Below are 18,479 nucleotides of genomic sequence, written 5' to 3' on the forward strand. Positions count from 1 at the left end.
GTTTTCATACTGAAAGAAGGTGTACTGACAAAACTTAAAAAGTACGTACACAAAGAATTTTCCACAGGTATAAAACCAGGCATATGCCGGGTCCTTTATACATCCCAATAAACATGACATTGAAATATTTTAAAGAAAATCTTTAACACCTCCAGGTGACATCTAGGAACCAGTAACCGGAACTACATAATTATATACAGTTATATAGTCCCAGAGACGTCATATATGGACTATAATTGGACCATGTAGGCAATTGTGAATTGCCTTGAATGAATTCATAATGACTACATTTAGAGATAAAATAGGATTTGAAGGTCCAGTGTGTACAATTTAAGATGATCTGTTGGCAGAAATGGAATATCTATTTTGCATAACTATGTTTTCATAATCTCTCTTGTTGTTTGCTTGATGTTTCTACAGTAGCCCAGAACTGAAAAACCAAACACATGGCTCTAGATACGGCAGCTTATGTTTTTCATGCATTTCGCGGCCCCCGTAGTTATTCCTTCATGCTTGAAGGGGGAGGGTGAAGCATGAGAACTGCAATTTGCAACTTCACCGCCAGATGCCACTTAATCCTACACACTGGTCCTTTAATACTGTGTTAACTAATTAATTAATTAAGTAAGTATTCAACCATAAATGTATACAGAAAAGTACTTTTTTTAAATGATGCCAATATTGTTCCTTATGTTGGTTATGTCCTTTTTCTGTGCCACAAATGTCCCATTAGGCTCCTAAAAATCTGAATTAAAATGAATCAATGTAGACTTACTGACTTGTAGGTTATAGGATGTTTTCTCAATTTTAAGTGAAAAGTCTGACTGCTGTATTCTGACCCTAAGTAATATCAGTATCGTAGAATGAGAGAGCCAATGAGCCAATGCAGGATGCCAGTTGTCAAGCCTTCTTTAGAAATGAAAACAACACATCCTTTGGACTTTTGCACCTAAAATGAGTACCTGGAATTCAATCTAGAATCAAATATGACTCTTGTATCACTGAGTTTAAGTTGAATCATAAACCAAATTATCAAACAATTTGGATTGCATGCTCAAATGGATAAAAAAAAGGGCTAAAGACACAATTTGTTGGGTTTGGAACATTATTACTGTATCCAATATACAGTAATCATCATGTATTTTACAGAGATCAAACTACTTTATATATCATCCATGCTATATAAAAAAAACAGCTGTTATAGCCAGTCTTTCTCTTGCACTTGTTTGCTTATCCTAGATGTGACTTTTCTGAGTTTAAACTTTAATTAAGACATGATGAGGAACATTTTATAATACTCCTGGAAATATGAAACTGAGAAACCTTCCATGACAGGGTTGGAAACCCACATCTTTGACTTCCTCTGGTATATTACTCACTGACTGAGTAATATACCACTCACTGCTTTCTTTTATCTCCTCACACTTGCACCTATACTACTACACTATATTAAATCTCAAGGATCTCAACAATCCTTTAGGAAACTACATACAATCATGAAAGCAAAAAAATATGTAGAGTACAGGGTGCATCTTTTATTGGTTTGGAAAAAATTATTTCTGTGAGTGATTTTCTTATTCTTGCTATGTTGCCATATAGGTATATTTCTATACGTAGAAGTGTAAGTTGAATCCTTTTTGAAAGATTTTCCTAAAAAATGAAGAAGTTCAGTGTAAGCATTGCCTTGTCAAAGCAAGACTGGAAGAAAAAAAACCCAGAGTAACAAGAAGTTCCAAGCAAGATTTGTTTCGCATTCATATTTTTGCGGACACAGTGCAACCATGGAAGTTGAAATCTAATACACTGACAAGTGCAAAGATATACATGCTTTACAGCTGGACTGAGTGGACTTGAATAACAGCAGAGTGACAAGGGATCAGGAGAGGGCTTAATGGAAAGCAGTCTAACAAAGAACCAGCAGGAATATCTAGAGCTGCCTCTGGGTCCAGCAGCAGCAGCTCTGCGATGCGGGGACAGATCAACAGCTTGAGAAGAAGAGACCTTGAAGTGAATATAGTTGCATTGAGGATGATGAACACACTGGCAATACAAATCATTCTCAACTGCTGCATTCTCAAGAGCTTCTTTAGGACAAGATCTGATCCAATCTTATGTCACATTATGTCAGGTAATATCATGTTACTGTAGCTCATGTTTTGTGATCTCATGTCATATCATCTAATCTACTCTCACCCCATCTCATGTCATGTCATCTCACATAACTTTATCTCATCTCATGTCATCTTATCTTACCTGATTTCATGTCTTATCATAATCTCAAAATAAGAAGATAATACAAAATTGTATTTATCTCGAAGGTTTTTTGTTGTTGCAGCAGTTGCAGTACAAAGTAGAAAAGAGTGCAAATATAAAACTCATAAAATATCAATGATGTGCAAATCCAAAAATGTACACAATGCCTAAAACATGTTAATGGTAAAGATTGTTAAGCTCATATCATTAAATTTCATCAAGATACATATATTTAAAAAACAATGTTAAACTCTAACTAAGAATTATATCTTTTCTGCCTTCAATATGATTCAAAACACCAGGGAGTTTAATTGGTTCACTTGACACAGAACAGACATAGCTGCATATAAAAACACCTAAAATGTCTGAGAATTACTTATTTACAGCTCCTCCATCTCACTATAACTGTGACACACATAAAATGCCTCAAATGTCACTGAAAACTCTTCTCTATACAGTATATTGCCAAAGCACAATGCAAAGTCAAGATGTCACCAAGATCATAATGTTAATAGGAATATATGTCCTCAATGGAGCAGAGAACAGCAACACTGGCAGAGGAAATACAGTAATTGATTTATTGACCTTTACATTCCTCTATTCCTCTGCTCTTGATGGAACAGTTCTTACGCACATGTGTACTGCCACTGCAGACAGCTGATGTGTTTTACTGTATAAGCCAAGTTATACTGGCAGGTAGTTCCTCATCAGACAGTGATGGATGGGTCTAACAGTAGGTGTGGGCGATGACATGTGTGAGAAATGACTGTTCGAAAACAATGGTTGTTCATCCAATCACATGCCAAGTAATTTTTGAAAGTGCCTGTACTTTTCCAAACAGTTTCCAAAGATGACCTCCCAGCTGGTTCTGTGTCACAAGCCATCTGGACAGTAAGGTTACCACAGGGAGGGACTACTTGAAAAAGGCTGAATAAATGTAATATGTCATACAAATGATGAGGAATTCAAAACGACCCAACTTGTCTTGCAAATGGAGCATACAATAAAAGATAAATGGCAGTGTTGACATTTTCCTGACAGTGAAATAGCAATGGGGCCAAATTTGATCAACTGATATTACAGGTGATTAGTGAAATGTGGACCACACTAACTATCTATTAAATCTGTGTCCTATGGGTAAAGAGAAAATGGATTGTCTTCTCAACAGATTACAGTCACCTTCTGGGTCCACTAATCCCCAAAAGCCATTAGTGTGTCTACCTACAGCTATATCTCTATCCCTGCTCTTCCATTAGGTTTATGTGTCATTTTATGTAAGACTTTCATCAAGAAGACATACATGCCACTTTTTTCCCAGAGCTATTTACTGTAAGAGCCCACGCCTTTTAGCTGCCACACACTAAATAACATTGTTAATCTCTAAACATCTGTGAGGATTTTACTCCTGACACTCTGCACTTCAATAAATGTTAAGGAGCATATCTCAGTCCTGTGAATTGATTTATTTAGTTTTCATTATCTTTATTCTACCTGGGGGACACTTCAGAAAATGTACTTTGGCTGAACAAGACGAGACACTTTATATTGGATCTGGTACTAGTGAGTGATTTTCTCATGAGCTGTCTGGTGATTGATAGGGGATTTGAATATAGACATACACAAAACAACTGGTTAGCCATTCAGATAAAACAGATAACAATAAGACTTTATTGTTTATTTGGTTTATCGTTGTAAAGAAAGAGTGTGAACAGTGTTTTTGACTGTCCAGTGAGATATGACTGATTACATAACAGTTTTTTTATATTTCATTACATATTTAAAATATATAAAAAAAATATTTTAGGTTGTTTTGGTTCTTTTATCTTTTATCTTTTTATATAAATTGGCATTGTACAAACCCACTGATTACAATTTAATTCCCATTCTTCTTTGCAAAACATTCTCCAAAACATAACATCATTTTTTATTTCCTGTCTCTCTCAGACATCCTTGGATTCCATTCATTTTACTGTGCCACAAAAATCTACTCTCATACCGCAAACCTCATGGTGGTACACTCAAGGATGCTCTGACCTCCAGACTTGTGAGCGTGCTGTCAGAAAGCACTGCAATAATGAGGTGTGTTGTCAACATTTCTTCTGAAAGTCTCAGATGCCATTTTGTCCTTGTCCATCAGGTCTACAGGCAGCTGACTAAAATGCTGTAGGCTTCAGGGTGGTTTTGTACATATGTAAGGTTATACTGCCTGCAACCATAAAGATCAGACAGAGAAGAGGAGATAGTGTGGAGTTTTTTGTGGATTTCTTTTATTTTTTTTATTTTTGTAATTTCTGACAGAGCTCTTATGATTTATATATAGGTATATTTATACTATACTTACAGATAATAAAAAAAATCTTAGGTTTAATACAAATAGAGATAGTACAGGTTTTTATTTACTTTTTGGTGATTGTCACATTATGTGTACTGTTTTTAACACAAAGAATTTATTGACACATACAAATTAAAGTCCCCCTCCACTCAAAAAAATGTTTATCTTCTTGCTCCTACATGTCTGTGCAGAGTTTGACACTAGAAGGATGTTTGAACATTCGTCTGCAAGCATGACTCACACATAGTTTAGAAGTCTATCGCGGTTCAGTATGCAACTTTTACAAGTATGATGAAACTTGAATCCATCAGTGCCCATACACCGAGGATCGACTTTACAGCAAGTAAAATACAAATAGGAAGCATCTTCTGTCCAGCAGGAAAACTTTAGAAATGAACAAACTTTGTATATTGATTTGAAGAAGAAGATCCATTTTTAAAGAACAATAAACTGAATTATATGACTGTACTATGATAAAACACACAACTGACATTATTACCAAAATTATGAAAATCAGCATTTTGTAGGTCGAAAATGGCTCAACACGCCCTCTATTGTTTTATATCATCATGAGCCTTCTAAGTCCAGTGTTAACCGTTTGGGGGCCTCTACATCATGGCGATTATAGTCAGAGGAGGGCACCCCACCTCCCCCAGCCTTAGCTTTGAGTGGGAGTCTGTGAAACCGCTACACTCATTTTCTAACGTACACTTATCGTGATACATCAGTCACAGGGGTTTATGGTGGTTTTTGCTGACACTCTACTTAGTTTTTTCCTATGTTTTTACAGTGGTCCGGACTTTAAATGGCTGCAAAAGCACCAACAGACTGCAAAGTTTACCTGATCCCATGCACTGACAGCCCCCCACACACATATACCGGACAGTGGCTCTCTCTAAGCTGTCACAGCCGCTAGCAAAAACTTTTACAAAGTTCCGTGAAAGGTTGAGTAACTGTAAAAGCTCCACCGGACTCTCTTTGTGTCCAGCGCAGACATGGAGAGTCTGACATGGCTGGTTAACTCTGACTACCAGCTTCGCTGTTCCTGCTAAACTACTGTGATCAGTCTGTCAATCACTCCGGTCTGTGTTGAGGCCACGCCCCCAGAATTGCAGGGTGTAGTTACACTTAAAGTATTTTAATGTGGAAATTATCCTTTTTTTTGCAGTAAAAATATATCAGACACACATTATTGTTCTATGCAGACTATTTGTATGTGTTTTAACACATGTCTGAAGGGGCTCTTTAAGCACAATCGTTATATTATTTTCTATTGCCATTGCCAATATTGCCATATTCAGCTAAAAATTGTGTTTGTAGCTTAAAGCTGCAGTAGTCAAAACCTGTGCAAACGTGCAAAACCTTCTGCCTCTCCCAACAGCTTTTTATTCAGCGCATATGGAAAAATCTCTCTGGCTTTCTCCCTAATGTAACTGTTAAAAGCTGCTCTCTAACATGCAAAAAGCCATTGTATGCTTCCTTTACAGTATGAAACAATGAAAAACCAGTTCCAGCAGAAGAGATTCATATATATTTCTTAGGAGCTTTGTGACAGAACCAGGATTAAAAGGCTGTTAATAGATTTGATTCAAACAGAGGGTCAGAAAGAGACTTAATGGCACACTCATGTATCCGCTACATGTGTAAGTGCAGTTTTTTACCTAGTTACCTAAAGGAACAAGCTAAAGGACGGTTTGAATTTGTTTTTGAACCTTTCTATCTCTGAATGGTAAAAAAAAGACTTAATCTATAATAACCCATAGAAATCTGTAATTCTATTCAGGTGTGTTCCCTCTCAATTGCATCATATCTCCTAAGCGCATGCATCAGCATTGGGGTTGTCTCCTAGAAGCTGTCATAAATTCATTTTTAAATCTTGGTTGTTTATATATTTTAACTGGAAGAAAGGAACAACAGAAACACACATTTTTAAGATGAAACTACTTTATTAAGTGTTTTTATTGGTTTTAATCAATGGGTCCATTCTTTTTAGGGGGGGGGGGATCTCTGCGGATAATTTGGCTCTTGGTAAATCCTCTGGAATGTCTGGATCTCAATAAAACTGAGGATGCAATCTTAAAGGGTTAAAATGACATTTTTCATTTCATCTTGACTTTAAGTTATCAGAGAAAAGAACTGAGCTGACGTTAGCAGCAGCTCGGCTGGCCTCCGAGACGTCCCTTGTCTTCCATCTTCCTATGCGTGGCGAACAGCAGCGAAGAAGCTTCTTTGTGAGAAATAGAAAGAATGAAAAGATTTATACCTGATATCTGTCAACTACTTAAGATTTATCAGTTCCCCCAGCCAAGAAATGGTTCCAGCAAGTAACTCCCATAAGACCAAGTTGTTGATAATTATTTAATGATTATATAAACAAGATGCATCAGGTTAATTAGTGAGCTTTAGAAGTGTTGATAGGCACATTATTGCAACTTGGACAGGGCCAACCTAGCCATTTTCCTCTGCTTCCAGTCTTAATGCCAAGCACAGCTCTTGTTTCATACTCAACAGACAAACAGGAGAATGTCTCTCAGCATGAAAGGGACTAAGTTTCCCAAAATAAATATTCCTTTAAAGCTGTTGGTGTTTCCTCGTTCTAACTCGTTAAACCAATGACTTGCAGTAGTCAGTTGTTGTGAGCAGATAAGGATCCATTTCTTTTAGCTGGATAACAGTTTAATCAACAGATTAAATGTGTGTTGGTATCATTGATTATTGCATCTATCTTGGGTAATACTGATTAATCATTAATTACTAAAAATAAACTCATATAGAGGCAGACATGGACAGTTAATATTGGGATTTATTTTATTGCCCGCAAGTTACAGCATTTGAGTCGGTAAAGGCTTCCATGTTCCCATATATCACTTAAAGCACACTGCAGAGGTTTTGATTGGTGCCATTAAGCCTCTTTCACTGACTCAATTCTTCAAGAGATGGGCAAGTGGGTGGGCACAGATTGGCTGTGACATTACCACAGATGGAATCCTGTGGCACATGACGTTTTGATGGAGGAATAATTGAAGCATATGAGAGAGACGATCATCAGAATGTAAACATCAATTACCAGTTGGGTGCATAAGCACACGTGGCAAGGGGTTCTAGCTGCTCGTGCAATGTGCGAAAGCTAGAAATCATATCTTTCATGATCTTTTACTGACTTTAGGATTTGTTGTAAAGGAAACAATTTCAATGTTTGCAGTAGCTGTGTGCTATTAACTAGCTGGAAACACTTTATAGATAGTGTGGGCAGGACACAGACTATGGTAACATCTAAAAATTACAAATTAGGCACTGTATCTTTGTATTTCTTGGTAGGTATTTTTTTTAATGTCACATCACTTGCATTCTGTGTAACATTTGTTCATCTGCAAGTGCTGTACAAAACATGTAATATTCTTATCAATTACATTTCATATAGAGAGGATGAAGTAAAGAAATGCTGCAACTTGGTCAAGAAATAAAAGTAACACTAAAACAAAACCCCTACTAATAGAAGAGTAGACAAACTGATTAAGGCCAGCTCTGTCCTGGGTTACCCCCTCGACTCAGTGCCAGGTTGGTGGAGAGAGAGGGTGGACTTGATATCATCTGAATGCGACAATGTCTCCCACCCATGCAGGACACCCCCCCTGCCGCGCAGTCTCGTGCATCAATAATAATTAATCATTTTGGTGCAATAACAATGTGTGCCAATAAGTACAATGCGACAATAATTAGTGCAACTTTGATTGCCCATGTGGCAACTGCTGCTAGGTATTGTGGTGTTATTCTGTTGTTGTTGGGTTTTTTTTTTTTTAAGTTTTTTCTTTGTGCAGTGTAGTGTAGTATTATATCAGATACTTCATTTTTTCAACTCTTCACTGTTCTTTATACCTTTTTATTTTCTCTATCCACTTTGCTGCTGCAACATCGGAATTTCCCCATTGTGGGACAAATAAAGGAATATCTTATCTTAATAAATAGAAATAAAGATACTATCATATGGTTCTCTTGCACCACCTATTGGCGCATTGTCAAAAATACACATCACATGCAGTATTTACACTAATGTAGAAGTTAAATTGCTGACTGAATAACTGCTATATTTAAATTTAAACCTCTCCTTTGAGGACCTCTTCCTGGTTCTGGAGTGATTTATACATGGCTTTATGAGTACTATCCTGCTAATGTGCTACTTCAGTGACTACTACTGCTATTAATAATAATAACAATCACCAACCAGTGGGACTTTTTGGTAAAATTTATTTTGCAAGTGTTTAGGTGATACATGTTTCCAGGGATTGTCTTAACAATGATGTCTTCCACCCCCACCCCCCACCCCACCCCCAACAACCAGGAGAGTAAATGAAAAGAAATTTTAGTTTTTACTTTTCACACAAACTGTACAATATATGAATATACTGTAGCACAAGGGATACAAATGTTCAACTTGAGTACCCTTGATTAGAGCCAAACATATTCCATCAAGTGTCAGAAACAGACAAAAGTACTACCAGTACTAGTATTTGTCTTTAACTTCGTACTTCCACTATGGTTTTATCAAAGACGTATCAACTCTAAAATCAAATTCAGAGATTTTTAACAAACGTACAGTGTTTATTTGTTCTCTTTTTCTTTAAAAAGACCTTCTCATGTGCTTCAATTCTCTAACCCTGAACACATCAACATTGTCATCAGCGGGAGCTGCTCTGGGGGAGCCAGCTTCAGGAGAGATATACATATCATGCTCCAAGACATATGAAGGCATTTCATACAATCAAATATATGGATTAAAAACAGTCAGTTAAACCGGTGTTTTACAGAATATTTGCAGAAGCAATCACAGGGACTAAGGCAGATAAAATGGAAATTATTGTAAAAGACTAGCTAAATTAAAAGAACAGCACTATGTGCAGCAAGACGTGTTTGAATGGCATGAGTCATCTAAAAGAAAAAGCATCAGATCAATGCTTTTTCTTTTAAGTGAGTAATAAGTACCTCTCTTTGAGTGGTCTTTTCCGTTTTATTTTCGAAGACCTTTCTTTTGCTTATAAAGTGAAGAAACCAATGAAAAGAGATGTGGCAGAGAATAGACATAAACCAGAATACAAAAAAATGGCCATTGAGTTCAGCCTTCATCTTTTGTGGTATTTTCCTCTAGATCCTGATCACTGTCTAAATCACTGTGGAGCCTCTTGGGCATGGTATTTCTGCTTCTCTCATCCTCATTCCCCTTCTTTAGCTGGACTGGTAATGGTTTCACTGGTTGCAAAATGAGAAAACGTAATGCAAAAACATTAATTTCAAATGCTCCAGTAATCCAAAGTTAAGTAATTAAATGCAAGGACAACTAGCAAACAATAACTGTATAGATTATTATTTGTAACCAGAATGTGTGTCCTCATCTTTTTTTTGCTTTCAATTGGTCACCAGCAACCTTTCTGATTGTTTGTGCTTTAACTCTCACCTGCTGATGGGACAAATTGGTCTTCAGCTCCGCCGCCATTATCGCTGTGACTGGCGCTAACCGTCTGTTTCTGTTCCTCGTCTGTGACAATTCTCTGTCTCGCGCTCTCGAAAACAGACTTAATGACAATTGAATCCTCATAAATCTGAAGTTGTAAACAAAGACACATGCGGCACACACACACACACACACACACACACACACACACATACAGATAAACAGAGCATGGGTTTTTCTTCACCACATTAAGATCCAAGCCCATTTACAACCACAATAATAGAGACTGTGGAAAAACAATTTAGTTGCTTTCAAATGAAATAAATCCTTGGGGTTCACCTGAGATCCCTCCAGGTTATAAGTCTGAGCATTGTGACACAGGAGGAAAATATCCTTTTCCAAATCCCCCACACTTCTGTACTTGTGATTACGCACACGTTCCTGTGAAGCAGAGGGACAGTATCAAAACAACAATCAGCTATCAATAAAGCATTTAATAAGTAGGCTAATAGTCCAAGAAAGAAAAAAACAGAAACACAGATAAAGTTTCACAATAACGCTGTCTCTCATCTTTAAAAAATAGTGAGGCATTTTATGCGTATTTGCTTTCTTGACGAGCATTAACTAGATGAGAGGATCAGTACTACTCTCATGTCTGTTTGTAAATATGTAAATATTAAGATGGCACCAGGAGGTTAGCTTAGCATTAAGACTCAAAACAGAGGGCAACAGCTAGCCTGGCTCCGTCCAAAGTCGTCCTACCAGCACCTCTAAAGCTCACTAATGAACGCATTGTTCATCTTGTTTGTTTAATCCATACAAATGCTGAAGTTATAGGTTTATTTCTTGGCCAGGCCCAGTGATCTCCTGGACTCTCCACTGGTTGCCTGGCAACCTCACGGAGCTGACGAGACTCCAGGATGGCTAGCTGTTTCTCCCTACTGCTGGACTGCTAATCTTTGCTAATCACCTGCCCATTCTAGCTACCTGGTTAATGCACAGACATGACAGTGGCATCAAGACTCCAGTCATGTAAGATTAGGGAAGTCAGTGTTCGGATCATCTTAAATGTAATGATTTTCTCAACAATTCCACCACCTGAAATCTGACACGTTCAATTCCAAATTTTGACAGTAGGTGTCACTTTGGGCTGATGAGTATATGGTTAGAGTAATCATTTAGAGAAGGACATGTCTGGTGGTATTTTGTATTTTTCTTACTGTCAACATATTCTATGAAAAGACCCAAGCAAACAATTTTGAGTCAATCCCATATGCTGCTGTAATACTCACTAGTGCACCAATATGTATTAATCTGCCACTGGAAATAGTTCCCAACAAATACACTGTTTGCTCCAGTTTGAGTAATGTTAGCTGAAGACTACAGTGCCCTGTTTTATAAATGTTACAGAGACTTTTGACAATAATAAGAATAAAGAAGCATTTACCACTTTGTTGGAATTACCCTTTCATTACACAAGTACACTTTAGATTCTGAAGTTTGCAACTTTTTAAAAGTTTAAAAAACAGTTTTTTTAGTAACAAAATGTTGAAGAGGCAACTGCCTCAGTGTTATGTGGGCATAAATATTTCAAGCTTGTTAAATGAAGCCGTACCTGTGTTTGTGCCATAGTTTTCAGTTCCAAGTAGCTACGAACTAAAGATGCTTCCAAGTACTACAATTCAGTTTCTCTATTTTAACTGTTTTCTATTAGTTTTCTGTCACCTGTCACATGTCACCATGTAAAATGTCTTTGAGTACCCTTTAAAGTGCTATATAAAATAAATGTATTATTAGTTGATAGCCTGATATTCATGTCAGGTTTTAGGATTTTTGGAGTCTATCCCATTCATGGTGCCATTCAAATGTGTTGACTAGTTAGCTGTTGTTGATTGGTGTGTGTGTCTTATACATTATATTGTGTCAAGAAATGAAGATACAGTCTTCTTTTGCAATTATGCTAATAGAGTATATAGAATATAAAATATATAAAAATATATGTAGGTTCTGCAGATTAATGTAAAATAAGAAATAGCACATGTGCAATTGGTTGCAGCTTCGAAGCTAGTCTTCAACCTTTTTTGCCAGTGCTTCCTGGCCTTAGGAAGTCTAAGTATATTGTATACAAGTATAGTACACATTAGATATATAGTATTATTCTATATATATTTAAAATGTAATGTAGGGCTGCAGAAAATCTTATTGTAATTACTTTTATGGATATTGCGATTGCAATATGATTCACAAGTAGTGAGGAAATTATCATTTTTGCATCATAACACATGTTTTTGGTGTTTATATTTAAATTGTAATACTCAAATATATATATATATATATATATATAATAATAATTCAAAGTGGATAATTCAAAGAAATAAGATCTGATATATGAAAAATACACACTGTAGGCCTACCTAAGCATTATTTACATAATTTCTCAGTGAGTACTTACCAAGAGGTGTTTTGATATTTAATATAGACACTTTTCTTTTTATGTATTATAGTATCTGTTGGAGTTTCATCTCCCTTTATTTGAATTTCTTTCAGCAGATAACAATACTATATGTGAGTTCTGAGGGTATTCAGTGACACGTACTCTGATCCTTCTGAAGTCCACAGGCTTTCGGATCAGCTCGTAGTACTCTGGTACCTCCTTCTTAGAGGGAAGCTGCACAAAGCCTTTACTGATCTGTCGACCCAACCTGGAAGCACAATTTGATATCACATAATCTCACTTGATCAAGAAACTGTTTGATCAACATGTCAGTATAGGCTTGACATTTATGGAAGCCCAGAATGGCCATGGTGACTACTATCTTGGAGTGTCAAATAAAAGTTAGATATATATGATTCAATCACATTGTTATCTGCAATTATCAAATATTGTTTTCCAACAGTCACCATTTAAATATCTTCTTATCTCTAAGTGACAAAGTTGCCACAATCCCAACTTGATTGCTACACTGATATTGCATAGCCTGACAGAAATGATACAAACAACAAAAATATGTCTTGATCATTTAAGAAAAGACTCATATTGTTTGATTGGAGTAAGGAAACACTACTGAAATGTGTACCTTTCAGCTCAATGCAATTATAAGTGGTACGTGAAATTATGCTTGAACAGCAAAACTGCAATGTGAAGATTTACAATAAATAATCGGCTATCAATAAAGCATTTAATAAGCAGTAGTACAAGAGAGGGTATAAGTGAAAAAAGTAAGTGAATTGATGCTTGAACAGCAAAGACAGAAGTTGTTGTGGATGTGTGTTACTTATTTCAGTCAGTTAATACAAAACTTGAAAGATGCGACAGAAACAGAAATGTTTTTCTGATCTCTATTACTGGATTTATGCAGTTCATTTTGGTGGTTTGAAATGCCTCCTCTGTTTTGAACAGACATTATTCGCATTGCTAACAACCCCAACAAATATACTGTCCATGAACAGAACGTGAGGTGAATGTTAGAGGTGGTGTCACTGCATACAAAGTAAATGGAAAGGGCAAACAAACTCAAAGGGAGCGGTGCAAATTGAGTTTTTGCATGTGTCTTCATACGTACACTAAGACAAGACGACTAACGGGAGACTGTACGGGAAATTGCAGAAAGAACTGGAGATTCTGATGAGATCAATCAGAGGTTGAGCTAAACACAAAAATACATAGATACACACCCATACACACAGTTGGTGGATCTCTTGCTGGCTTACAGCTAAAGTCTGTAGCAGGGCTGTAGACTCTTAGTCCTATTACAATATTTGTTTAAAAAATATTAATATTGGACATTTTGAGATAACTATAAAATGAACTTCTTGGGGGTAAAGGGCTTTAAAATAAACATGATAAAACTGTACTTTATTAACAGTATTGTAGTATAATGAAGCAATGGATTCATGTTCATAAAGAGTAGTTTGATATCTTCACTGAAGTCATTATGTTGTGATTCTGTGTGCATAACTGGCCCAAACAATTAGTAACAAGGAATCGTTGCTTCCATACATCACTGTGTAAAGATTTATGTCAAAGTAAAACATGCATTTGGACTACCACTCAATTATAGTTGCAGCACACTTTTATGACACAGTCCACAAAAAATTGAGTGTCCTCACCCGTCCTTGTAGTTGATAACCATATCAACCAGCGTGCTCAGTGTTCTGGTGAGTTCAGGTGGGTTTGGAGGCAGTTTCTCGGCTGGTGGGCGTCCTCGCTTCCTTTTGACCTTTTCGCCAGTTTCCTGCCCGGTCTGCACTTCTTTCTCTCCATGATGATCGCTTTTACGTTTCTTCAGACTGATGTCCTCTTCCATCTCCTCCAGGGAACCGTTCTCTCTGACCTCAGGCTGCAGGAAGAGGGAGCGATGAGTTGGGACATTTAATAAACTCTAACTAAGTTATCGGCGTAGAGGAAGGTGAATGAAACATTGTAGGATAAAAACATGTATATATTGTGCACACAGAGCCTGTCAGGTTTTCATTTTGTTGTTCAGTTCATACCTCTGCATGACAAGGACAATAACAACTCGGGAAAGGGAAGAAAGAAGGAGAGCTGTGATGGATTTCAATAAAAAAAAAACTCTTCCATTTCCATTTATTTAAAGTCTTCCTCTGACTTTCATGTGACAGCTGGGATGCTCAGAAACTACTGTATATGTTTTCAAACACTCATTTGCCACAAAGACAGAAACCTGAAGCACTTCAGACAAGCTACAGAGTCTAAAACCCTCAAATTCAGGCACTTGCAGTCTCCAGCTAATTAGCAGTACTGGCTGGAGTTTAAGCATTCTGAATTACAGCGGGTATGGTTTGGTATTAAAATGAAAGCGGGTTTATTTATTTATTATAACAGCATCTGAATTTGCATGGACTGGAGCGACCCAACTGCCGTGCTGTCTCTGCAAATTTAGGACAGATTATTTTATCTGGAGGCTTTGATGTCAGATGATTATCAAGGGAAGGCAGATTTTTCTTTTTTAAATGAACAATGAATGGAAATACATGTGAAGAAGCCATGTTATACCCGAGCACAGAGTCTAAAAATGCTAATAATACAATAAATATTAACCCCTATTCCCCTGGTTCATGCACAAAAATGAGACAGAAACATGATTTTAGATGTATGCTGAGCGACAGGGATGGATGTTGCATCCTGAGTTATTTTCAACCATCGCTCCCTTTCGGTTATCTGCTGCAACCACTGTATTTTTCACAAAGGCAATTAGAGGCCAGAAACATGAGTATGTATGCAGCAGGAGCAGCTCCAGCAGTAGCAGTAACAGCATCTCGGCTGAGGAGAAGAGGGAGGAAATAGGGAAGGCATGCTGTCCAATCCCAACAGAATATTGATGCATCAATCATACAGGCTCACACAGTACACTCACAAGCATCCAATTCATATAATAGAGCATGCGCTTGTGGATGTATTTCTCAAGGACAGAGATGAAAGCACGCTGAAATATTGTATTTTGCACACACACACACTCGTCAGAGGAACAGGAACAGAACCATGCAGAATTGTGATTGAAAAAAACAACAATAACAATAAAAGACTGAAAAAATAACTATGTAAAATGTACAGTTTAAAAAAAAAAGAAAAGAAAAAAAGAAAAACCAAACGCATGCCTGCACTCCCGAACATGGCAGATAACTGAATTAGAGGAGGACAGCAACACTAGAGAGGTAACAATAGAAATCCTGCTCATCATCGCTCGGCTCAAATGGGGGCTTTGAAAGCCCCGCTACTCTCTCTGAGGGGGCTGCAATCGTTCCAGCGGAATACTAGAGGGATAGAGGGTAATCCTCAAAGATGTACAACGCAGCTGAGAGCCGCCTGATTGACTGTGCGTGTGTGTGTGAGCGGAAGGGTGTCAGTGTGTGCATGTGATGCTCCATGCCAGTGCTATCTCCTAACAAGCCTGCCTCTTCCCTGACTAATCTGGCAAAGATTCCCTCTCATCTGTTACAACACACACACCTACACACTCCCTCACTCCCCTGCTCTCACTCTCTCGCACACACACACACACACACACAGAGACAGACACGAATAAACTCACAGACACTCGCTCTCTTTCCCTGGCGCGCGCACACACACAAACACACACATTGACGCGCACACACATTTTATCCATCTCTTCCTCTCTTCCCATGCGATGTAGCCTGGCTGAATCCTGAGCCTGAGAAGAAAGACATGGAGGAGGATATTTACCTGACTGCAATCTGCAGGCTGGCTATCAGGATCGGCTGCAGCTGTGGGGGAGAGAATTAGCAAGCCAGCATAGCGGCGAGCTGCTAGTCTCTTCATCAGCTGATCACTCAGAAGCAGAGCCCAGAAGGGGGGAGAATAAAAGCGCTATGTTTTCATATACAAATCAATGGGCTGGGGGAAAATAGAAATGCCATACCCATCTCCTGTCTGCAGCTCTCCGAAGTCTTTTTCCTGACTCTGGAAGGCCCCGAGCTTGTCTCCCTCTGCATGTTTTTAATATCGACTGCTGCCAGACGTTTTTTTCCCCTCTTCCTACCCTGCTGTTAAAGTTATCGGGTCCATTTTTTATTTTTTATTTTTTTATTAAAATGTTGCATTGCATTTCAGAGGGGGACGTGCCGTTTTATGTCAACTAATATGCAGTGGTCTTAGGAACATGAATCCAGCCTGCAGCAGCACAGGGCATGCATGGTTCATACGGTGTGAGCACTTTGGTGTCAGCGCGCAATCGCCACGGGGAACGGAGGGTCACGTCCACTCTAATATAATATGGAAATATGCTCACCTCCCCCTCCCCCTCCCAATATTTGTAATAACGAGACACGTCATCAGATCCCCCCCCCTGGGAGAAAAGCTATTCCTTCCCCTTCAAATTACTGTGTTAAACCCCACTCCAAGACGCACTGGATGCTTATGGCGGTCACTGAACTCCTCCTGCTCCATGTTGGTGTTCACGTCAACCAGCAACAGTGAACACAACAGCTGTGAGCGGGCTCAGGATGCTGCCAAAGTTTTTTGGTCGTTCTGTAATCCCCCCAGCGCGCCACGCAGAGGTTCTTTGACACAGTTCACTCGCAGGTAAAACACAGTCTGCGTGAGTGCAACCATCTCAGGAACACATGTCAGACACAAACCACCTTTGAGGCACACGGGGCTTGCGGGTGGCGCACTCTGAAATGTGTTTGTGCAACAGGAGCGCATTGTCTGTGGCGCATGGTCCTAATTGCCGACGTGTAGCTGATGGTCAGGGAGGAAGACGCAGCGTTTGTTCGGTTTTTTACAATGCGAACCCTCCTGCGGACTTTGTGCCAGGCTTGTGCGCATTTGGATACAAAGAGGAGCCAGACTGAGCGGCGAGATAATTGGCTACTTAATGCCTCTACATTAAGGCGACCTGCTGATTCTGGTGTGGCAGAGATCGAATGAGCACAGACACAGCTCGATATTGATTATTAGTGCTTTATTTAACTTGGTGATGGATGTTCCTTACAGCAACCTTTAAATAATATAAGTTAAACCCCGCCCCCGTTAACGTCTGGCTCAAGATTTCGCCCTTTGAGTGCAGCCCCAGAATTCCGGCAGGGTGATTAATGCATTAATATCGACTCAGATTACACTTTAGGTTTCTGTGCCAAGAAAGCCAGGAAAAAATAACTCTGCAACACTGAGCTGTAACAATCGCAACAGTGGACTTTCTCTACTTTGGGCTGATATGCAAGCACATCTGGTTTCTGTGACTCAGTTCGTGTTTCTCCCCCCCTGCAAAAGGCTGCTGGGAAACAGCTCACAATGTCACAGCTCACAACACAGGAAATGAAGGACGCACAAGAACACAGGGAAGGAGTAAAAGATCCTGTTGCATTCTCCTAAATAAGGTCAAACTTATGACACTTCTGTGGCTTGGGACTGGAATTCAATGGAACCAGAGAGAAATCATGATGCACATGAGCTGAACAGGCAGTCCACAGCAGTGCTTTCATGCCACACAGTTAAGTAGATCTTTTAGCAGCTGGCCAAGGCCATTTATCATGCTTAACTTTTCCACAGTATATTTCTTACTCATATAACCATACAGGACGTAATGCCAAACAGTTTAGCAAACAGTTTAAATATAACTGTATTAAACACATTTAAGTTTATTTATTAAAGCCCTTGGCTGGTTTCCAATCTTAGGAATGTATTTATAAGATTATTATTTAGGAATGAATAAGCAACAAAGTTAAAGTTTGGGGAGGGAAAATGTGGTCTGATCACATTTGATTGGCCGTGCCCTGGCAACATGAGCAAACCAGTTCACAACTACAGTCAAATGTAGTTAAATCCTGAGTAAGATATCACCTTTTTCCCACTGAGCCCCGCCCACTTCAAACAGTAAGAGAACCACTGATAAAACCACACACAGAAATCTCTAATGGAAAAACAAACCAAGACTGCTTTGGAAGAAAGTATTGTATTCATGCAGT

At 38.5% G+C, this 18,479-nt stretch overlaps 1 protein-coding gene across 1 annotated transcript; it reads right to left on the reverse strand.

Moving 5' to 3' along the window:
• Positions 1-8,926: 8,926 nt before the first annotated feature.
• On the reverse strand, positions 8,927-16,573 carry LOC118332212 (probable global transcription activator SNF2L2). The gene is made up of 6 exons (XM_035667385.1): positions 16,237-16,573; positions 14,142-14,371; positions 12,628-12,733; positions 10,371-10,472; positions 10,035-10,179; positions 8,927-9,829 (listed from the first exon to the last, which is right to left on the reverse strand). The coding sequence occupies exons 1-6, from the start codon at positions 16,330-16,332 to the stop codon at positions 9,696-9,698; spliced, it is 813 nt and encodes a 270-aa protein (XP_035523278.1). The 5' UTR covers positions 16,333-16,573; the 3' UTR covers positions 8,927-9,695.
• Between the last annotated feature and the right edge of the window lie 1,906 nt (positions 16,574-18,479).

Source organism: Morone saxatilis, unplaced genomic scaffold (assembly GCF_004916995.1).
Source record: "Morone saxatilis isolate NCDOM2014 unplaced genomic scaffold, NCSU_SB_2.0 Contig21, whole genome shotgun sequence".
NCBI lineage: Eukaryota > Metazoa > Chordata > Actinopteri > Moronidae > Morone > Morone saxatilis.